At 43.2% G+C, this 22,363-nt stretch overlaps 1 protein-coding gene and 1 pseudogene across 1 annotated transcript; one reads left to right on the top strand and one right to left on the bottom strand.

Annotated features, from left to right (window-relative positions):
- Positions 1–5,572: 5,572 nt before the first annotated feature.
- Positions 5,573–18,090, bottom strand: LOC149281031 (vomeronasal type-2 receptor 26-like). The gene is made up of 5 exons (XM_089499840.1): positions 18,043–18,090; positions 17,720–17,744; positions 15,279–15,381; positions 7,167–7,791; positions 5,573–5,716 (listed from the first exon to the last, which is right to left on the bottom strand). Exons 1-5 carry the CDS (start codon positions 18,088–18,090, stop codon positions 5,573–5,575), a joined length of 945 nt encoding a protein of 314 aa, XP_089355966.1.
- LOC149281032 (U2 spliceosomal RNA) lies at positions 11,314–11,494 on the top strand (annotated as a pseudogene).
- Positions 18,091–22,363: the final 4,273 nt, after the last annotated feature.

Genomic DNA, 22,363 nt, shown 5'->3' with positions numbered 1-22,363 from the left:
GATGCCATGTCTAGCAAAGGTGGCTTTCAGTTTGCCAATAACGGTTGTTGATGACTTATCAGACATCTTTAACACTTCAGGGTATTTGGAAAAATAGTCCACTATCACAAGGAAAGAGCACCCTTTCCAATCAAAAATGTCCATTGCCAGTTTTTGCCAAGGAAGATGAGGAATTTTGTGCGAGAGTAATGGCTCTTTTTGGTTCGCAGGTAGATAACTAGCACAAATCTTGCAGGTCTCTACCATCTGATGAATGTCCCTGGACATGCTGGGCCAGAATAGGATCATCCGAGCCCGCATTTTGGTTTTCTGTATACCTTGATGGCACTCGTGCAGACTCTCCAGGATTATTCTGCGAGCATTCTGAGGAACCACAATCTTTTCACCAAGCAAAAGGAGATCATCCTCCTTGCGCAGCAAGTGCTTAAATTGCCAAAATGGCTGCAGACTTGGATGAAGTTGCCTTTTTCTTTGTGGCCAACCATGATATAGAAGATGCTTAATTTCCGATAAGCATTTATCTTTTGCTGTGGCCTTCTGTAAATAAGATAACATCTCAGTCCCAATAGTTTGTGATGCTGAAAGTGTATAAATTACCTTTTCTTCAGATAACATATCCTTTTCTGAATCTGGGGGATCCACAGTGGCCCTGGAAAGGGTGTCAGCAATAAGCATGTCACGCCCAGCAGTGTAAGAAATCACCAGGTCATATCTCTGCAGTTGTAAGAGCATTCTTTGGAGTCTTGCTGGCGCTTTGCTTAGTGGTTTAGTAAGTATAGCTTCAAGAGGCTTATGGTCAGACTGCACTGTAATGGTTTTGCCAAATATGAACTGATGGAACTTTTTAGTAGCGTAAACAATTGCCAAGAGTTCTTTCTCTATCTGGGCATAATTCTGCTCTGTGGTAGTCATCGCTCTAGATGCATATGCTATGGGGCAGTTATCTTGAAGTAAGCAAGCCCCCAGGCCGGATTTAGATGCATCTGCCTGAATCACCACTGCTTTTGTTGGGTCAAAAAATTTCAATATTGGAGCCTCAATCAGTGCCTGTTTTAAGCACTGTACTGCTTTAGCATGCTCTGGGCCCCACTGCCAAACAATGTCTTTACAGAGTAACTTCCTCAATGGTGCTGTAATCTCTGCCTCCCCCGGTATATATTGTGCAAGATACCGGACCATGCCCAAAAATCTTTGCAGACCTTTTTTATCCTCAGGGTCAGGCATTTTGCTAATTGCTTGGACTTTCTCAGCATCAGGCTGAACTCCTGCAGGTGTGATGACATGTCCCATATATCGGACTTCTGATACTTTGAATTGGATTTTGTCCGGATTAAACTTGATGTTCTCGTTTAATGCTCGGTTCATCACCTGGCTCAGGATTCGATCATGTTCCTCATGTGATGATGCAGCAATGATCATGTCATCAGCTATTATATGCACACCTGGGATGTCCCCAAAAATCTCCACATTCTTCTGCTGAAATACTTCACTGGCTGACTTTATCCCAAATGGCATCCTGCAAAATCTGAAGCGTCCCCATGGGGAATTGAAAGTACACAGTTCTGATGACTCTGTGTCTAATTTGACCTGCCAGTAACCATCCTTTTCATCAAGGATGGTAAATATGGTTTTGCCAGCAAGCTGGCTCTGTACATCCTCAGCAGTAGGGATATTGAAGTGGTGGCGCTTTATAGCTTTGTTAAGGTCACGGGGGTCCAAACATACCCTCAGAGTGCCATTCTTCTTTTCTGTGACAACAAGGCTGTTGACCCAGTCGGTGGGCGTGTGTACCTTAGCAATGATCTGATCCTTTTCTAATTGCATGAGGGTCTCTTTAAGCCTTCCCAGTATTGCAAATGGGATTTTCCTGCAGCCATGTACGACTGGAGCCACATTTGGGTCTAAGTAGATGTGGTAAGTTCCTTTAAATTGCCCAATTCCCCGAAATGCATCAGGGTAACATTTTATCAGATCATCTTTTGTGCGGATGGTTTGTGCAGAGACTGTGTGGACCTTACGAAGCAAATCCAGTTCCTGACATGCAGCTTTTCCCAACAATGGAAGTGTGGAGCATTGTGTGATAAAGAATTCTAGCTCTGCTGTGTGCGTGGGAGTGGCTGCGGTTAGATACACAATGCCTTTTGGGTGGATCCGGGATCCCCCATAGGCTACTAAAGTAGTGTTTGTCTTTTTGATGGGTAGCTGTCCAGGAATCCTTTTGAAGAGAGTGAGAGGTAACACATTTGCCTCAGCACCAGTATCTAACTTGAAGTTAATGGGTGCACCATTGATTTGCACCTCAGAGAACCATGCTGAGTGGTTTAGTTTGTGTCCTTTTCCTTGGTTAACAGTCTTCTCTCTCAGTATTGCCCCAATAAATAAAGTCTCAACTGTTTTTACTATCTCACCCTTCTGGCTCCTGGATTTACAGCATTTTGCAAAGTGATTATTTTTGTTGCATGTGTAACAAACACACCCAAATGCTGGGCATCTTTGAGGTGGGTGAACCCTGCCACACTTAGGGCACACATTATGTTGATGCTCAGCCCTTGTAGCACAGTGAGGTTTGTACTTGCTGCCTCTAGTAGCCTCTACTGGCTTAGAGAGAGTAGATTTGTACTCCAATGAGTGAATAGGCTGGTAAGCGCTTGCTGACATGTTTGCAGCCATAACTTGAACCTGGGCTTTTGTGGCTTCAGCAGCCTGACACATCTCTACTGCCTTTTGAAGTGTGAGGTCAGTCTCTCTGAGCAGACGTTCTTTAAGTCTGGCATCAGTAACACTAAAAACCAATTTGTCTCTTAACATGTCATCAAGTATAGCCCCAAATTCACAGTCTCTTGCCTTCACTCTTAGTTCTGTCATATATCTTTCAATACCCTGCCCCTCCAGATGTGGATGTGTCCAAAATTGGTGTCGCTCAAACACAACATTTTTCTTTGGATTACAGTGGTCCCTGAACAACTTCAGCACTGAATTTAAGGTTCTTTCAGCAGGCAAGGCTGATTCCAGTGTGTTGTAAACCTCTTGTCCTTCCCCACCCACAACATGTAGGGCTATGGCAATCTGAGTCTTCTGCTCCTTCTTATAAAGTTCAACTGCTTCAGCATAAATCAAAAATCTCTGCTCCCATCTCCTCCAGTTTTCACTTACATTTCCTGTGAACTGCAGAGGGTCTGGTGGTTTGAAAAACTCCATGCTGATGCTGTATAAGCTGTAAATAAAGTCCTTGTAGCAATATCCTCAGGCAAGTGACTTGTTCAGCACTTCTGACACCATGTAGTGTTTTCTGTATGTAGTATTAAACATGGAGAGCAGGAGCCAGCACTACTTGATAGTAGTTATACAGAGCAGTTCTTTATTCAGCTCAGATCCAAAACATAACATCACCAACTGTCAACTGAACTCCAACTTAAAAATGGCCACTGACCATAGAGTTCCCCACAAACAGTCCAGAGTGTCCTTTCTTAAAGCAACAGTATACCACACTGACTGATCATAAGAACCTTGTATATATCGAGAAAGCTAAAAGACTCAATCCTCGCCAAGCTCGGTGGGCCTCGTTCTTTACTCGTTTTAATTTTTCTATTTCGTTTCGTCCGGGTTCCAAGAACACTAAAGCTGACGCACTGTCAAGGAAGCATGAGGCACCTGATCGAGAGACTCCTGTTGAACCTATCATACCGTCTACAAAGATAATTGCCACCATCCATAGTACACTTTTGTGGCATATTTCTAAGTCGCAAACGCCTCGGCCTAAAGGACATATAACCCCTCCTGGTAGACTCTATGTTCAACCACGGTTTCGTAAGGCTGTTCTCTCCTGGGGTCATGCCTCACCTGTAGCTGGTCATCGGGGAACTCGTAACGTCAAATTTCTTCTCCAGAGACATTTTTGGTGGCCTACTATGTCTCGGGACATATCGGACTATGTGCAAGCTTGTAACGTTTGTGGTCACAATAAAACACCACGCACCTGACCTGCTGGATTATTATGTCCGCTTCCGGTTCCTGAGCGTCCATGGCAACATATAGCCATGGATTTTGTCACAGATCTCCCTTCCTCCAGGGGTCACACTACCATCTTAGTGGTTGTTGATCTTTTCAGCAAACAGGCTCATTTCATTGCTCTCTCCAAACTTCCGTCAGCTAGTATCTTGGCTGACACATTCATGAAGGAGATTATACGTCTTCACAATTTATCTCCAGATTCTGGAGAGCAATGTGCAAACTCATGGGGATAGAATTGCATTTTTCTTCTTCTCACCATCCTCAATCTAACGGGCAGGCTGAAAGAACCAACCAGGTTCTCAAGCAGTATCTTCGAATGTTTGTTTCCGAGGATCAGTCTGATTGGTCAATGCTGCTACATCTTGCTGAATGGTCCTACAATAGTTCTTATCACGAATCTTTAAAAATGTCTCCGTTTAAGGCAGTTCATGGATATGAACCTTCATTTTGGCCTCAGGACACCAGTACCACAGGGGTTCCGGCAGCTGAAGCACAATTTCGTGTTTTACAGGACCATTGGGCAGCTCTGGCCGAACACTTAAAGTGCACTAAAAAGCTGCAAAAGAAAACGGCAGATAAATATCGCTCGCAAGGACCTGTGCTTAACCTTGGTGATTATGTGTGGCTTTCCACAAAATATCTGAAACTTCAACAAGCTGCCAGAACTTTTGGGTCCTAAGTATATCGGTCCCTATAAAATCAAGACAAGAATTAATGAAGTTACGTATTCTCTGGTCTTACCGAGAACATTACGCATTAACAATGCATTTCATATCTCCTTACTGAAACCTGTAATTGCTAACCAATACTCCTCCACGGTTCGCCCTCCTGATCCTGTCATTATTCAAGGGGAGGAGGAGGAATATGAAGTGCAGTCTATCTTAGATTCTAGAAGGAAACGAGGGAGGCTTCAATATTTTATCAGATGGAAGGGATATGGTCCTGAGGAGAGTTCCTGGATTCTTGCCTCCGATGTCCATGCCCCTGTTAAGATTCGTGCGTTCCATAAAAAATTTCCACAGAAACCTGCCTCTGATCGCCAGGATGTTTCTCATAGTAGGGGGGGTACTGTTACCTCCTCCGTTGTCCCGCGGGTAGGGGAGCTGAGAGGCGTCCATCCTCCCGCTCGTTCCGTCGGCGAGACCCGCCGCCAGGTCCGTTCTGCGGACAGACGCGCGTCCCCGCAGAGATCACTGGATCCTGACGGGGCACGCGCTAACTCATAAATATTCATGTCACTGCTTAAAGTGACATTTATCTTTTTTCCTCCTCCCCCTAATTAGGTGGGTAGGAGGATCCTGTGATTGAGAGGGATATTTAAACCCTCAGTATACACTTCACCTTTGCCTGTGATAGTGCCTTATAGCCTTCACTAACGTTCCTAAATTTGCTTAATATTTATTGGTTCTGAGTCCGGCTAGTTTTTGACCTTTGCTGTTTGCTGCCTGCCCTGACCTCTGCTTGTGACCCCGACTACTCTTCTGCCTGACCCCTGTATTTATTATTTTTATTTATTATTTTTGTTCCTGATTATTTGTACTACGCTACGCTCCTGTGTCCGTTATACACTTCGGTGTTCCGTTGCTGGGCTCTCCACCTCCGCCAGGAGGCGCCTTCCAATTTCTGCAGCGCGGATCCTCTGCTGTATTGCAGACGTGACAGAGGAAGGTCCCAACCTCCGTACCACACGTCGAGCAGCTGATGCCTGCTCCAGAGTAGGAGGTGACCCATCCTACTTGGGCTACTATACAACAAGGTCAGGACTTTATAATAATTTTCCTGGATCTTGGACGTAATGAAGCATGACCCTCTGAGAGGGATCGCTCCAACGCGACCTCAGCTTTCTGGGGGAACCACCTCCATCCAAATAAAGCAATTTGTATGCCAGAGAGATTCCCCTCCTGGGCAAGGATTCTCGTGAACAAAGTTCTTCAAAGTCAGTAAGGTCCTGTGAGACTGTCTCCCAGGTAGAGAGTCGATGTAATGTACTGACTGAGTGTACTGAAACCGCTCTAATCCTGCAAACGTGCCATAGGCAAGGGAAAGAGCATAGCACCTCTCCCCCACCCCTGGACCACAGTGGCCTCAACCAAAGAATGCAAATGCCATGCTGCTCAGTAACTGAAGCCTAGCTAATGCCCTTCTACATGCACTGGGTATGTAACCACTAGGTAGCAATTAATTCATTAGTAATGAGGTAGGCAATCACTGGAGCACTGAGCTTTAGCAACATTGCAGGTAGATGGTCATGCACACATTGTGATTTCATTTGTAGCTTCAGAAGGTGCCTAATTGTTTCACTTTGAAGTTCTGGCTTGAACTGGAATTCAGCAGTAGTTTTGATCCTACAGGAAGCAGAAGCTCGGAAAGCGATCACATCCTCATTTTCATCGCCAATTTTGGGACGTCTCCAGGGGCATTGTACTTTGTGTACCATTACTTCTAAATACACAACTTGTTCTTTATGCATGTATATTTTTTTTTTGCACAATTATACTTAGTTTTATCATTTTTAGTATAATAAAAGGGAGGTGTAATAAGTGCTGTGCTAATACTGACACTATGACCGGGGTACAATATTTTTATTACCTCCTGTGTGGCTTTGGCCTCCTTGTCTGTCTGACATTTATTTTTTCCAGGAATAAAACAATCTTTCTCAGATAATCCTGGAATAACTGCTCGCTGTGCTGGCACAAAATTGAAGGATAATTTGGCATCATCAGGAATATGATGTCATACTAAATGTACAATAATGTCCATAACTAGTACATAAGCATCTGTCCGTATACAGAAATGAACTGTATGGATCTTCTGCAGCAAACACAAATTATCCAGGAATATTATAAGCACAGAAGGACAGACATGTGAAACTGTCAGTGCAGAAGCAGGAAGCTAAATAGAAAGATAATATTTCATATAAAATGTATAGATGGTAAAAGAAAAACATAACTTTTATATATTTTTTTAATAGACAGTATACTAATTACATTACCACATTTGATACAGGATTGGCTAATAAAAATCATATTGTTTATTTATTACTTTAATAGACGTCTTCTGTTTATCTCTGTTTTTCTTAGCAAAATGTAACATTTTGGTAAAAACATAAAGCTTAATAACCCAGCAGTTGATGCCAATATAGCAAAAATCTCTACGGCCACCATGTATTTTCCTTTGGTGCTCAGATAGGCCGGGATCATCGCAATCCAAACGCTACAGAACACCAGCATGCTGAAGGTGATGTACTTGGCCTCGTTAAAACTGTCCGGTAATGTCCTGGCTAAAAAAGCTATAATAAAACTAACAGCTGCCAGAAGCCCCAAATAACCCAGGACACAGTAGAAGGCTATAACCGAGCCCTCGTTACACTGAACGATGATCTTTTCGTTGTATGAGTGCATGTCCAGCTCCTGAAAAGGAGGAGAAATGGCCAACCAAATAATGGTAATGAAAACCTGAATGGAGGAACACATCAGAACTATAATGTTGAACACTTTGGCTCCCATCCATTTTTTCCAGTAACTCCCAGGTTTGGTTGCCTTGAAAGCGATGCAAACCATTAAGGTCTTGGCCAACACGCAGGACACAGCTACTGAGAAGATGACTCCAAAAGCAGTTTGTCGCAGCATGCAGGTTATATCCTCAGGACGACCGAGGAACAGAAACACACAGAGGAAGCTCAGCATGATGGAGACCAGGAGGAGGAAGCTGAGGTTCCTGTTATTGGCTCTAACAGTAGGAGTGTCCCAGTACAGGATAAAAATACCCAATATAAAGAAACTCAAGATTAAAAAAAATACACTGATAAAGAAAAAAACTGGAACCATTATATCGTCTTTGTATGACAGGAAGTCGTAAGTCTTAGGAATACACTTTACTTTTTTCTCGTCAGGCCATTCGTTATCTGGGCATGTCTGGCAGTTTTCACTGTCTGGAATAAAGAAGACAGTGGCTGGGATATATGAAAGTGTTTCTGCAATGTGATAGCAACACTATTATTTTCAGGAGAAGAGGGTTTTGGTTTTTTTTAGATACCATTATTTTGCTCAAATTTATGGTAAAAAATAAAAAAACAGTTTGCCTTTTACTTGAAAAATATTTTACACATCTACAAAAAACAAAGAAGGAAACTGCTAAATAGATTCTGATATTTGTTCTGAGTTTAGAAATATATATATTTTTTTGCTTTATGTTTACATGTTGTAAGGCAATATGTTCAGGTAGCATATTGCTATTTTAAAACTCCCACCCCTTTCCAAGCAGCATACCTTAGGGTCTTCCTAAGGACAGGTCACACTTTCATTTTGCAGATACTTACCCGAGTTGTTTGGTTCGGAGGTCTGCAGTAGCCTCTACCGGATGTGTGGGCAACCGTAGTTCCTCCGGTGGACTCCAGAATGGGTTCAGCTCCCACTTGTTGCAGCCTCCTTAACGAAGCTGCCGAAGACATCCGCCATCTTTATGGTGTTTGGCAGTGTTCAAGATTGCTTGAGTTGTGGAGTCTCGCAGTGCGCTCTGATGACGTCAGCAGACAAGTAAAGCCGAATGGTGATCCCTGAGCAGTATAATGCTGTGTTTGGGTGAATTGAGTGATCCCTACCATTGTGATTTGGTACAGCCTCTAAAGCTTACAAGTATTCTGTAGCAAACTTTAAAAAAAATTGTCAGTCCCTTCCAACCTCTTAATTTAGTGACCTGCTGTCACAACACAGTGTAGGAAGGAGATACCAAAGTCAGGTAGGACTGGTAAGGGGTAGTCCAATAAGCTAAGGCCAGCGAGCCAGAGATCAGGAATGTCGAAATGTAGGCCGAGGTCAGGATAACGGAGAACAGGAACGTTGTGGGATAAGCCGAGGTCAGGATACCAGAAGACGGAGTAAACAGGAACAAGTCAGGTAAGCAATAGGAGAGCAAACGGAACGCGTACTGAGGAATAGATACTACCAAGATAAGCACAACCATCAGAAGGCAATGACTGTAGGTTTCAGAGTCTCTTAAATAGGCACAGTAGTTTTGGCACTAATTAGAGTTTTCCTGCCAAATATTCAAAGTCCCGTTCTCTGCGGTCATCTTGCGTGTGGCTTATTTGTAACCTCCCTGTATAAAGCGAGGCAATTTTCGGGATTCCTGCACAGAGGCGGGGGGTCTCCTCATTCTTCGCGGCTGCTGCTGGGCAGAGGCGGGGCATCTCCCCCTTCTTCTCAGTGGCTGCAGCTGCTGGGCAGAGGCAGGGGGTCTCCCCCCTTCTTCACAGCGGCTGAGGCTGCTGGGCAAAAGTGGGGGGTCACCCCCTTCCTCGCGGCGGCTGCGCCCAGTTATGCACAAGAATAATGACTTGGTCAGAGAGAAATCTCCTTGCTTTGTCAGCAGTTCACATTTCAGGCTATCATAATATCCTTGCAGACAGGTTGAGCAGAGTCTATCTCTCTCACAGAGACTGGGAGCTCACCAACAGACTTTTTGCAGAGATCATCCACAAATTTTGTACACCAGAAATTGCTCTCAAAACTACAAAAGCGAATTCAAAGCTTCCCCAATTCGGTTCCTTTAGGACAGGAGATGCGCCAGAGATAGTGGATGCTCTGTCAGTTCTGGGGAGCTACAGCCTGGCTCATATATCCCCTCCCAGTCTCTGATTCCTGGGTTCTTCTTTTAAACATTGTCTCTCTGTTTATTGGATAGGACTCCATTTAAAAAATCTAATCTTTTTTATTGTGTGTTTTAGTGGCAGAAAATAATTCAGGGCTTCTAAGTTTGCTTGGTGGCTTAAAGAGACTATAAAACTGTTTTGGAAGGTCTCACTCCTCCATTCTCCATTACTACCCAATCTGCTAGAGTTGTTGCCACCTTCTGGGTGGAAGCTATGGCTGCCTCACCTAACCAGGTTTGTAAAGCCCCCACCTGATCATCTGTACACACCTTCTCAAAACATTACAGGCCTCTGAGGACGTTGCTCTTGGATGCAAGGTTCTGCAGGCAGAAATTAAGCACTCAACCCACCCTTCTTATACTATCTTGCTACATCTCTAAGGTATGCTGCCGCTTGATGTCAGGGAAAGACAAACCAAAAATTTATGGTAAGAACTGTTGTCTTTTGCACATCTGATCATCCAGTGCTGATGTCCTTTTTGGGACATTTTTGGAGACGGCCAACACATTACCCCCATCAAGCCATATAACTAGGAAACCAGAATATTTCAAATGGTAGTATTTTCCCTACACAGTTCTTAGGTATAGTATTGCAAGCTACTTTATTATCATTTAGTAAATTTGCAATTCGTACAAATTGCAGAATGCACAAGTAATGTTAAACTTTAAGGAATATTTTAGTCAGTAAAAGACGGCAAGCAAAAAAAAAAACATGATCTACAGAGGAGATGTGTTAACTACAGAGCATTATAGCGCAAGGGATTTTTTGTAAAACAGTGATATCTGTCAATTTCTGTCACTTCCACTGAATTGTCCAACCCAGCTGCTCCGGCTTCCTCTGTCACCGAGTTGGATGTCTGAATTGTTCCTTAATCTGTATCACATTCACCTACCTGTTACATTGGACATTTCACCCTCAGAACAAGGGATACAGTCATAGCAGCAGGTTTTATATCCAGAAGCTTTTCTATATCCTGGAGGGCAGTAGTCATTGCATCGAGCCCATGGGATCTGGAATATGAAACAACATACTGAATATTAGACTTGGGCACCAGGGGGCTCTTCGTCTTCGTGCTCGTCTTCGGCAAAACAAAAATCTATGTATCCTGCGAATATTCGCCCGTTCCTGTCTTCTCTTCGGGCGAATATTCGTGGACATTCTTCGTGTTCGTTTTTTCTTCATTTTTTCCGGTTAAGGGGTTAATACGGGGTTAACACGTACTGCAGCAGCTCTGGCGCCAGGAGTTTAAATGTCCATATGAGCAACTCTATTGGTCGCCAGCAGGGGGCCTCCTGCTGGCGACCAATGTGCACACTACCATATATGGCTAATATATTCTCGGGCAGAATATTATGCTACTCAATGTAAAACCAACAGAGGGCAGCATTCTGTCCGAAGATATATTAGCCATATGTGGTAGTGTGCTCATTTTCATTTATTAATTATTTAAATAAAATATATTCCCATGATCCGCTGGTCTCCCCGCTGCACTCGCGGACATTAATTCTGTCGAACTTGCAAACTTTTTTTCTGTTTATTTTGGGGGTTTTTTTGTATTAAACTGTTAGACGAAAGGATCATGGGAATATATTTTATTTGAATAAATGCAAATGAGCTCACTGCCACATATGGTTAATATATCTTCGGACAGAATCGCTTCTCGGCCTTTTGGCTAAGATCAAGTGTAGTACCCCTGTGGCCTGGGGGGGAAACACTGATCCTCTGGCCTTAGGGCTGGGAAAGCATGGAGCCCGAGGTGCTGATTTGCCCCAGTATACATATGCTGGAGTCACCATGTGCAGCTTGCACGCATCTGCACATGGTGAGCGCACGGTCACACCAGGTCGTTCTTCCTGCACGTCCTTTCCCTCGACCCATCAGGGCTTGGGTTTGTGACTCTATTTTTGAATTTATATAATCACTATGTGTGCAACACATGTGCCTATTAATTTGGTTTTCGGATTTTCACGTTTTTTTTGACCCACTTGTGAGGCCACGATCACCCTTTTGATTTTCGTTTTGGTAACCACGATTTGGATCACTGTTTTATTTTTTTGAGGCAGTGAAGCCTAATGCCCTGAAGGCAAAAGGGGTCTCACCCTTCGGGGTGAGACTCGAAGATCCGGCCCCTCCATGGGGGGGAGGATTTGTCTGGGTTCCCCTTGAGGGAACCCAGTATCGTATTCTGGGCTTCTGTCGCCTCTTGGGCACAGAACAGCACCCAAGAAGCACGCACCTCGGGCTCCCAAAAAAAAAAAAAAGAGGTGTTTAATCAAGACAGATGCATGAAAGCAGAGTTTGGAAATCTGACACATACTGTGCCTATAATGTTCTGATATCTACGCCCTGGGAAGATCTTTACCTGTCAGGGTTATGCTCTTGTCTGCATTCGAGTTCTGCACATGACTTGAGATCATACATGGCACAGGACTTGGACTTGGGACCTCAAATCTACAAGTTGTTGACGCATTGTATTGCAGTTGTCTGCACTCAGGGTGCTTCCACCTGTAGCTCTGATCAGTGGGCAATTTAAACTTGCTCCTAGTCTGGATTCCTGGCTCAGTGATATGTTGCCCTTTCAGCTTGTGTTGTGGCCACTTGTTTAGTACCTGACTTCTTGCATGTTTGCCTGTCCCTGAGTCTGGGCCGTCTGACTATGCTTCTGGTTTATCCCTTTGTACCTTGCCTCTAGATAGTTTTGTGCCTACTTACACTGCTTGTGTGATTTGTATCCTGGAAGATTCTGTATTCAATGCAGCCAGTCTCCACTATTATACTATATTCTCGTGTGGGATGCTTCCTAAGGGCACCGCAAATTCTAGCTAATAAACAGCATGCAATAGGTATATAAAACACAGACAGATTATCAGTTTCTCTTGTGGATACTACTAGCAAAATACGATTAATAGAATATATTAAATATATATCATGAAAATATTGATACGTAAAGAAAATGGTGGCCGTTAACAAAGAGAAAAATATTCTGCTTTATCATTCTTTACTTAACCCCTTCAATCCCCTATAGACGTACCGGGACCTCCAAAAAACGCCCACAAAGAAACCCCTATGGACGTCCCGGTACGTCCAGCCCTTCGTGCAGCGTCAGGGACACATCCCTGCCGCTGCACGGGAGACCAGGCTGTCGTTTGACAGCCTGGACTCCCCACTGACAGCAGAAGCCGGCTTTGCCGGCTTTCTGCTGTCCGATCTCCCGCAACAGCTTCCAGCATGAAAGCCGGTAAGCTGTTGCCGGTAAACTGCCCGATCGCACAGTTGCAATCGCGCGATCGGGCATTCCCTTCCGGGTTACGTCACTGCTGACGTAACCCGGAAGGTCATCGGAGGACAGGATATCCCCTGCGGGGATATCCTGCCCTCCGATGAGGCACAGAGACGCTGCGATCTCTATGCAGGTCTGTGAGGACCTGCATAGAGATCGCAGTGTGATCGGTGCAGGGGGATCGCGGGGAGGGGAAAAGCAGAAAAAAAACAAACGATTACCGTATTTGCTCGATTATAAGACGACCCTGATTATAAGACGACCCCCCAAAATCTGAATATTAACTTAGGAAAAAAAGAAAAAGCCTGAATATAAGACGACCCTAAAGGAAAAAAGTTTTACCAGTAAATGCTAATTCATGTAAACAATTTTTTTAAATAAAAGCTATGATTGAGAAAAATATTTTTTTTGTTTTTATTTCCTTGTATTTTCCAACCTGTCCCCCAGTTACGCACATCTGCCCCCAGGCTTGCCACACCAATATGGCACTGTGGCCCATGATATGCCTTGTAACCCCCTATATGCCACTGTGCCCCATGGTATGCCTTTTGACCCCCTATGTGCCACTCTGCCTCCAGAAATGCCTTATACCCCTATATGCCACTCTGGCATTTAGGGGGTTAAAAGGCATATTATGGGGCAGAGTGGCATATAGGGAGGTATAAGGCATTTCAGGAGGCAGAGTGCTCTATTAAATGCCCCCTTAACGCCACTCTGCCTCCTGAAATGCCTTATACCTCCCTATATGCCACTCTGCCCCATAATATGCCTTTTAACCCCCTAAGTGCCAGAGTGGCATATAGGGGTATAAGGCATTCCAGAAATGCCCTATGTCCCCATTTAACACACACACGCGCACACACACACACACTTACCGGTGCTTTCTAATTTCCTGCTGTATTGCCGGGGCAGCGGGTTGACGTCTCCTTCCGCTGCAGCCAGAAGGAGGTGGAGTTGGCAGCGGGGGTTTGTCTGCGTCCGTCGCGGATACCTTCCCCGGCTGTCAGAGATCAGAGTTCCCCGCACCGGTGGGGGGAACTCTGATCTCTGACAGTCGGGGAAGGTATCCGCGACCGACGCAGACAACCCCCGCTGCTAGCCACACCTCCTTCCGGCTGCGGCGGACGTTGTCTACGCGGATCGCGTAGACATCAACCCGCTGCCCCGGCAATACAGCAGGAAGCACCGGTAAGTGTGTGTGGGGGGGGGGGGACAGGAGGATCCAGGTCCCCTGCAGCGGTGCAGGGGATCTGGATCTTAGTCTCATAATCAGACCTCTATTTGAGGTCTGATTAGAAGACGACTCCGATTAGAAGACAAGGGGTATTTTTCAGAGCATTTGCTCTGAAAAAAAACTCGTCTTATAATCGAGCAAATACGGTATTCATTTAAAAATAATATTAAATAAATCATTAAAATATTAATATAAATAATACAAAAAAAATAATGTGGGCTGTGATGTCATTGTGACATCACTGACATGTTCAGGAGGTCCCTAGGAGGACCTCTAACCATTACTGTGTAAAAATAATATATAAAAAATAAAAAAAAAATGTAAAAAAATTAAAATAAAATAAAAATTAAAAAAAATATATAAAAAGATAATAAAAAAATTATTAAAAAACCTTACTTCCCATTGCCCTAGCATAACATCTAGCCAGTATAACCCTCCTTCCCCCGTTCACAACCCCCAAACCCGTTAAGCCATAGGCATAAAAATTATACAAAATTGTACCCCTAATAGAACGCTCCCTGGTGCTGGGAAAGTCTGGAAAATCTATATAAATGAGGTATTTCTGAAATCAGGACACCTGAATTGATAAACTTGGAGGGGATTTTCCATCACTTTACCTAATTTTGTGAGGATTCAGAGGGAAAATGTAAAAAAAATTAGTTTATTTTTCTAATCTTCGCTAGTTTTTACTAAATTTCTCATTCTAAATTTTCAGCTAATCACCCAACTATGGTATCAAACGAAAGCTCTAGCTCTCCTTGAAAAAACAATATATAGTTTACATGGGTACACTATTCACAGGAACAGAGAATCATCGCTAAACCGACATACCCCAAAAATGGCAAAATTGCTCTGGGCTTTGAGGTACCAAAAACCCCTGGGATTGAAGGGGTTAAGAAGCAAATGTAAATATTGGACTTAGGCATTCAGATTTCTCTGAATTTTTCAGAAGAACAAAAATTGTCATTTTTATGAATTTGTATAAATGTCCGAAAAGGAAGAGCCTTGGGGCAAGACAAAGTAAAACAAAGCAGAGTGATCCAAATTTTTATTTGCATTTCATTGGGTTTTTTCACTCTCTAACTCTGTCCGTGTCTCCCTACGTTCTCCGTGTCTCTGGTTCTCCTTTGCTCTGTTTCTTGTTGTCAATTTGTTCTGTCTTCTCGTTAGTTATCTGCAGCATTATCCTGGCCTGGTGGAATAGTTCTGTGAAAGGATTTATAGGAAGTAGGGTTGTAAACGCTTACAGGTAGGCCTTCACACTGGGTTACCCACAGTAAGGTGGCACAACTGACTAAACCCCTCACAGTAAGTAGAACAGGACCCAGCAGATTGACAGAGGTCCTCAAAGGGCCTCGTCTCAGAGGAGTGCCATGAAACAGAGAACCCAAGATTAAAAACCTACGCCACAGGAGCAGCACAGCTAGGCTAAAGTGTCTGCTTGATTGGAAATGTGGTCACTGCCACAGAAATCACAGTAACTGAGGACTATAGCCAGAAGGACAATATGTGCTAGGACGGGGTCAGTAGTTAGCCAGTCAGTAGCCAGAAATCCCCAAATCAGTGATAGAAGCCAAAGGTACTACACAGTCAATATGTGGTCGATCAACAAGCTAAGCTCGATAGCCAGATAACAAGAACTACTCAATACTGAGGGTCAGAAGGTGAAGGGTACAGGGAGCTGGTATCAGGACCCTAAGTGTCAATATTAGCAAGGCACGACAATTGAGCAACTTGTCTTTATATAGTTAATTGTGTAAGTTGGGTAATTGTGTAGGATTGCCTTTTAAAAGGTTTATTTCAGTGCATGCAATACATGACACTCGCCACTAGGTGATGTCTGCCAGTCATTGTCTAAGGTTTCCCGCTCAGTTTATATCTGGCTCTGCTGAGCACACTGACGCTGTGAGGATGGTGTTCACTGTCACTATAGGCCCCGATAAGATGCGGAGACCGTTAAATACTTGTTCTGGCTTGATAAGAAAAGTGAACCACAGGAGAAGACATGGAGCAAAGCAGAAGTGGAGACACGGAGAAGGAAGAGAGATATTGACAGAGAGAGTGTGAGTGGGTGACTGAAAACAAAGTTCTTGTCCATATGGCAAAATCCCACTGAATTTTATTTGAATTGAAAGAGCTGGAAACTAAATTGGTTGTCATAAAACAAATTGACTAAAAACAAGTCTAGTAAATATTCATTATCATTTTATCTAGTTGGGGTGGCTTCAAAGCTTTAAGGTATGATCAAGCTTCCAGCTCTTAAGAGTTACAACCTTCTGTTTTTGTGTTGGGGTTGAGCTTTTATTCAGTTGGGTTAAGTGACAAAACTCCATTCAGTGCCCAGGCTCCCACTGGAGACGCAAGTGCATGTAACCGTAACATTTTTAGTGCAACTTCCTCCTCGAGGGCATATTCCTACTCAGATAGTTAACCAAGCTACAAGTACTTAAAGCAAGGCATTGGATGATTTCTTACTTTTCCATTTTTCCAGATTATATTTTCATAGTTTATAGAATGGTCTTTATAAATCCTTGAGATGTCAGACATTCCCACTTTGCGTTTTTCTACTGTGCTCGTAGTTTTATTGGTTTTAAGGATCAAGTTTTGAAGATAATATACACTTGGAATTTCTCCTCTCTCATTAAAAAAAATGTCCTTTCCAGAATTGTCTGTGTATCGCACTCTTCTTACATAATCACGAAGCTTAAAAAATAAAGTACATAAATTGTAAAACAAACCAGTATGTGAAAAATGAATCATTCAGCACTCATATCCTAAGAAATAGCTAATAAAGTAATTGAGAACATACTGTATGTTACCCAAAAGTCATGTTTAACAATTAATTTGTAAGTACTGAGGCTTAGCACCCTGAGCTGGGGGCACCGCAGTGCTTCGGTTCTCCAAAGAGGCTGGCCTTTATCGTGGAATTCACCTTCGCTGCGTCAGCATGAGATTAGTCTTTAACCCCTTCTGTCCCCTATAGACGTACCGGTATGTACATAAAACGCATCTCCAAGAATCCCCTACCGACGTACCTGTACATTCTGACATTCATGCAGCGGCAGGGACACATCCCTGCTGCTACACGGGAGATCAGGCTGTCGTTTGACAGTCTGGACTCCCCCCTGACATGATGCTGGCTTCTGCTGCCCGATCTCCTGTAACAGCTGTTACAGTTTTAAATGCCCGACCGCGCAATCAGGCATTCCCTTCCGGGTTGCGTCACTTCTGACATCACCCGGAAGTTCACCAGAGGACAGGATATCCCCTGCAGGGTCTGTCTAGACCCTGCTGGGATATCCAATCATTCCGATGAGGCACTGATCATAGACACTGCACAGTGTGATCGGTGCAGGGGATCGCAGGGAGGAGAGAGAGAAACCATGTTTCTCACTCTTTTCACAGGCTGAAAAACCAAACAAAAAAATCACTAACACTTTTTCTAACAATAAAAAATCACTAAAATAATATAATAAATAATATTAAAAGAAAAATAATAACGTGAGCTAAGTGATGTCATTGTGACCCTAAGACGACCTCTTACCATACTGCACTGATATCAGTGCAATCTAAAAAAAGAAAATACAAAAAATATAAAAAAAGATAATTAAAAAAGAAAAAACCTTTACATCTTATTGCCCTAACAAAACATCTAAAAGGTATAACCCTCCTGCCCCGGTTCACAACCCCCAAACCTGTTAAACTGCCAACTTGCTGCCAAATCAGTACAAATATCCCTTTCCGGTATCAGGATTTGTGGCCATCTTGAGTGTGGCCTAATCTCCCATTATAAAGATAATAAGCGTAATCTCCCATTATAAAGACCTGTAGTTTGGGAGTTCACCACTAGAGGGCTGGTTGCCATACGTAAGGGGTCTCCCGCTTCTGTGCGGCTCCTCTGATGTAGCCTGCCATGGTCGAGAGAAAGAGGGACGTCTTCCTTTCCTCCGTGGAGGTTACGGTTCCAATAAAGATGAGGGGGGTCTCCCTTTCCTCCGTGTAAGTAACATACAGGCTATACAACACCACATAGTGCTTAAAATATGTACATTCAAAGACCAGATTTGGTGTTACATTGACAATGATGCGCATTAATTGTTTTAAAAATGTGGAATGCTGGGAGTTGTGTCCCAATAGTGGCCGGAAAAAGAAAAACTGCTAAACAAAAGTATATATTTTTTGAAAGTAGATATCCCAAAGTGTTTTTTTTTTCTTGGGGCATTTTAATACTTCTTATTTATTCATTTTATTGCCAGTCTGTCCTAAACATTGCAGTAAAATTTAATTTTTCATTTTTGCCTAGGGCTTGTCACTTAGGCAATACAGGTCAAAGATTGGAACATTAGTTTTCAAACATGGAATTTTGCCAGATCAGTTTGTTGGGCCCATGTCTCATTTGAGACACAGTAAAGGTCCCAGATATCCTTTTAACCTCAAACTATATATTCCCTGAAAGCAGAAAGGGCAAGGACCTCAAAGTCACCCCTTTAATTTTCAGTTTAGTGAAAATAAGAGTTAGCTGTAATTTTTTAGATGCCATGTCCGTTGCAACCCTCCCCCTTAAAAACCTGTTAAATCCATCATTCCAGGCCTTTGCTTTGTAGTGTATTCAGCTTTGCTGTTTCTCTGCTTCCTAGCCCTGTTCTTTTCCCTGTTGGATTGTACCCGTTTTGACCCAGCTTGTCCTGATTTGGCTCTTATTTGTGATCTCCTGGTCTACCTGTTTTGGCCAGCAGTGATCTGATCATCATCAGCCCAATTTTGATCACTGAAGCTGGGAATGCGATTGCCCATTTCCCGGTGATTGTGTGTTGAGCCTGTAGAATTCAAAGGCTTGGAGGGGTGAATCTCCTTTGACACAATGATATTATATTATATATACATTTTAACTAAAAGTGGTGCGCAACCTGAGGCCTGGGGATCTGCAGCACCGAGTTAGAAGAAATTTAGTTTATTCATTATATAATATACCTTTTTTTTATAGCCATTCTTCCTTTGATTAATTTCATGTTCTTTTCTGGATAAAAAAAGCATATTGTGCAGTGCATGTGCCAAGACAAAAACGGCCGTGTACACAGGGTATGAGAAGGTAGTTTTTGTTATTCCCAACTTGATGGTGTGTTCCTTTCCCGTGCAGTTATTAGCAGTAAAGTCATACATTTTTTGAAACAGATTGTTCTTCGCATCATTAGATATTAAGCAGTGAAATTCCCTTAACCAAATATCTTCAAGTATTGGATCAGACGGGCGATTGGATGGACGGACATTATCCAGGAAAGTCTCCATGCCAGGAATCAGGCTATTGGAAGGAGCAAAACTTAAACTACAATTAAATGACATCATTGCCTGTAAAGTGAAAAACAACGCATTTGACCACGAAGCTTTAAGGATAAGTGTCGTATTTTCCAAAGCATGTGTGGATTTATGAAAAATAATTTTGCAATTCATAGAACATGTTCCACAAGCTATGAGCACCTGTGATGTTGACTTCTCAATAATGGCCAGATCCTTATGGATTCCTTCCATTGTTACAGACATTTTAATAATGACCTCGATGCAGATCCCGTGGCTGGTGAGCATGTGGCTGAGCTCCTGGAGCTCCCGCTCTCCACTTTCATCCTGTGATGTGATTATTCCAACCCAGTTCCATCCGTAATGTTTCAGCAACTTCACCATAATTTCATATTGAATCTGATCTCCTTGAAATAGTTGGATGTAGTTGGGGTACAGCGCCCCGTCACTGACCAGTGGGTCAGATACCTCATAGCTGATCTAATAAGATTAATAATAGTTAGCGACCGGGACCTTTCATTTTTTAATGGCTACAAATGGTTTACATTTCATATACAAATGTCTATTTAGGCCAAAGAGCTTTTAGCCACCAATGGTTCCACTGAATGCATCAGTCTTTATTAAACTATATTTTTAAACCTTAAGAAAACAATAAAATAAATAATAAGGTTTACACGATCAATGCCAATATTACTTGTATTACTGCCCACCGTTTCACCGTTTTCCTTCTCTCCAACAGTACGGCTGCCGTTATGTTTGTATTTACCGTATTTGCTCGATTATAAGACGAGGTTTTTTTCAGAGCAAATGCTCTGAAAAATACCCCTCGTCTTCTAATCGGGGTCGTCTTCTAATCAGACCTCAAATAGAGTCTGATTAGGAGACTAAGATCCAGATCCCCCGCACCGCTGCAGGGGACCTGGATCCTCCTGTCTCACCCCCCCCCCCCCATCATACACACTTACCGGTGCTTCCTGCTGTATTGCCGGGGCAGCGGGTTGACGTCTACGCGATCTGCGTAGACAACGTCCGCTGCAGCCGGAAGGAGGTGTGGCTAGCAGCGGGGGTTGTCTGCGTCCGTCGCGTAGACCTTCCCCGACTGTCAGAGATCTCTGATCTCTGACAGCCGGGGAAAGTATACGCGACGGACGCATACAAACCCCCGCTGCCAACTCCACCTCCTTCCGGCTGCAGCAGAAGGCGACGTCAACCCGCTGCCCCGGCTGGAAGCACCGGTAAGAGAGGGCTGAGAGGGGAGAGAGGGGAGAGAGGAGAGAGGAGAGGAGAGGGGAGGGGAGGGGGGGGAGAGAGTGTGTGTGTGTGTGTTAGTTAAATGGGGGCATAGGGCATTTCTGGAGTGGCGTTAAGGGGGCATTTAATAGAGCACTCTGCCTCCTGAAATGCCTTATACCTCCCTATATGCCACTCTGCCCCATAATATGCCTTTTAACCCCCTAAATGCCAGAGTGGCATATAGGGGTATAAGGCATTTCTGGAGGCAGAGTGCTCTATACAATGCCTTTTAACTCCCTTAATGCCACTCTGCCTCCTGAAATGCCTTATACCTCCCTATATGCCACTCTGCCCCATAATATGCATTTTAACCCCCTAAATGCCAGAATGGGATATAGGGGTATAAGGCATTTCTGGAGGCAGAGTGGCATATAGGGGGTCAAAAGGCATACCATGGGGCACAGTGGCATATAGAGGGTTAAAAGGCATATCATGGGCCACAGTGCCATATTGGTGTGGCAAGCCTGGGGGCAGATGTGCGTAACTGGGGGACAGGCTGGAAAATACAAGAAATAAAAACAAAAAAAATATTTTTCTCAATCATAGCTTTTATTAAAAAAAATAGTTTACATGAATTAACATTTACTGGTAAAACTTTTTTCCTTTAGGGTCGTCTTATATTCAGGCTTTTTCTTTTTTCCTAAGTTAATATTCAGATTTTGGGGGGTCGTCTTATAATCAGGGTCGTCTTATAATCGAGCAAATACGGTATATACTACATGCTTTATTTAAGAATAATGGCCAGAGTGGTGGGAGTTGCTTTTTATGCTGAAATTCACACGTTTTTGTACGATTATATAAAATATTTGATGCAGCAAGATTTTTAAATGTTTACAGACCCAGAATATTATGGACAGTTCTAAAGACCCCTTCTCCGGAAGAATAATGACATCCTGGAGAGAGTTCACATGGGGGGGACTTAAACGCTTTGCAAGAAAAAACAATTGTAAGAAAGCATAAAGGTTCTCAATCTGTCCAGCATGGGAGATGAAGAAAGAGAGAGAGAGATTTAAATACATAAAGGGATTTAACAGAGGAAATTAGGGAAGTTACAATAAGAGACCAGAATGTAAAAGTAGAGGCTCAGAGACTGAATGGAAGGGAGGTTTACTTTAGTAGTAGATGAATGAAACAGTCTACCAGCAGAAATGATAGAGACTAATCCAGTTAAGGAATAAAAACATGCGTGGGATAGACATATAACGCCTGAATCTAAGACGAGACCAACGACTGATTAAGGTCTGCGTCTTTACAGCAGGAGAAACAGAACGTCTCGATGGGCCGGATGGTTTCTACGGCCACATTCTGTGTTTCTATTTTTCTGTTTCCTCTTTGTAGCAGAATCTGAGGAATGCAGCCCACATCACTCCTAGCCAGCCATCTAACTCTGTGTACACAGAATCAATAAGCTAATTGTGTTGTCTGTAACTATTGTCTGCCATCAAAATTCTAGGTTTTTATCTTTCTGCCTTATTATAACCGCTTTATAGTAACTCAGTATTCGCTCTCTTTGGCTGTTCTGGTATCAGTTGGTTTTATTGTAAAAAATCAAACTCGGGGTAATTTTTAAGTTAAACTACACATCCTATCAGTCCGAGCCATC

This window comes from Sceloporus occidentalis, unplaced genomic scaffold (genome assembly GCF_023333645.1).
Source record: "Sceloporus occidentalis isolate IW3139 unplaced genomic scaffold, rSceOcc1.0.p SCAF_140, whole genome shotgun sequence".
Classification (NCBI taxonomy): Eukaryota; Metazoa; Chordata; class Lepidosauria; order Squamata; family Phrynosomatidae; genus Sceloporus; species Sceloporus occidentalis.
The sequence above is the reverse complement of the archived record's forward strand: the minus strand, read 5'-3'. Positions and strand labels throughout refer to the sequence as shown.

Excerpts from the sequence above, each read along its gene's own strand:
- LOC149281031 (XM_089499840.1), bottom strand. The coding sequence starts at position 18,090 with ATGGCAGGCTACATCAGAGGAGCCGCACAGAAGCGGGAGACCCCTTAC. Across the intron at positions 15,382-17,719 it reads ACTGATATCAGTGCAGTATG|AACTATTCCACCAGGCCAGG; the intron begins GTAAGAGGTCGT and ends ATCCTTTCACAG. Across the intron at positions 7,792-15,278 it reads GAACCAGAGACACGGAGAAC|TTTCTTTATATTGGGTATTT; the intron begins GTAGGGAGACAC and ends TTTAATCTTGAG.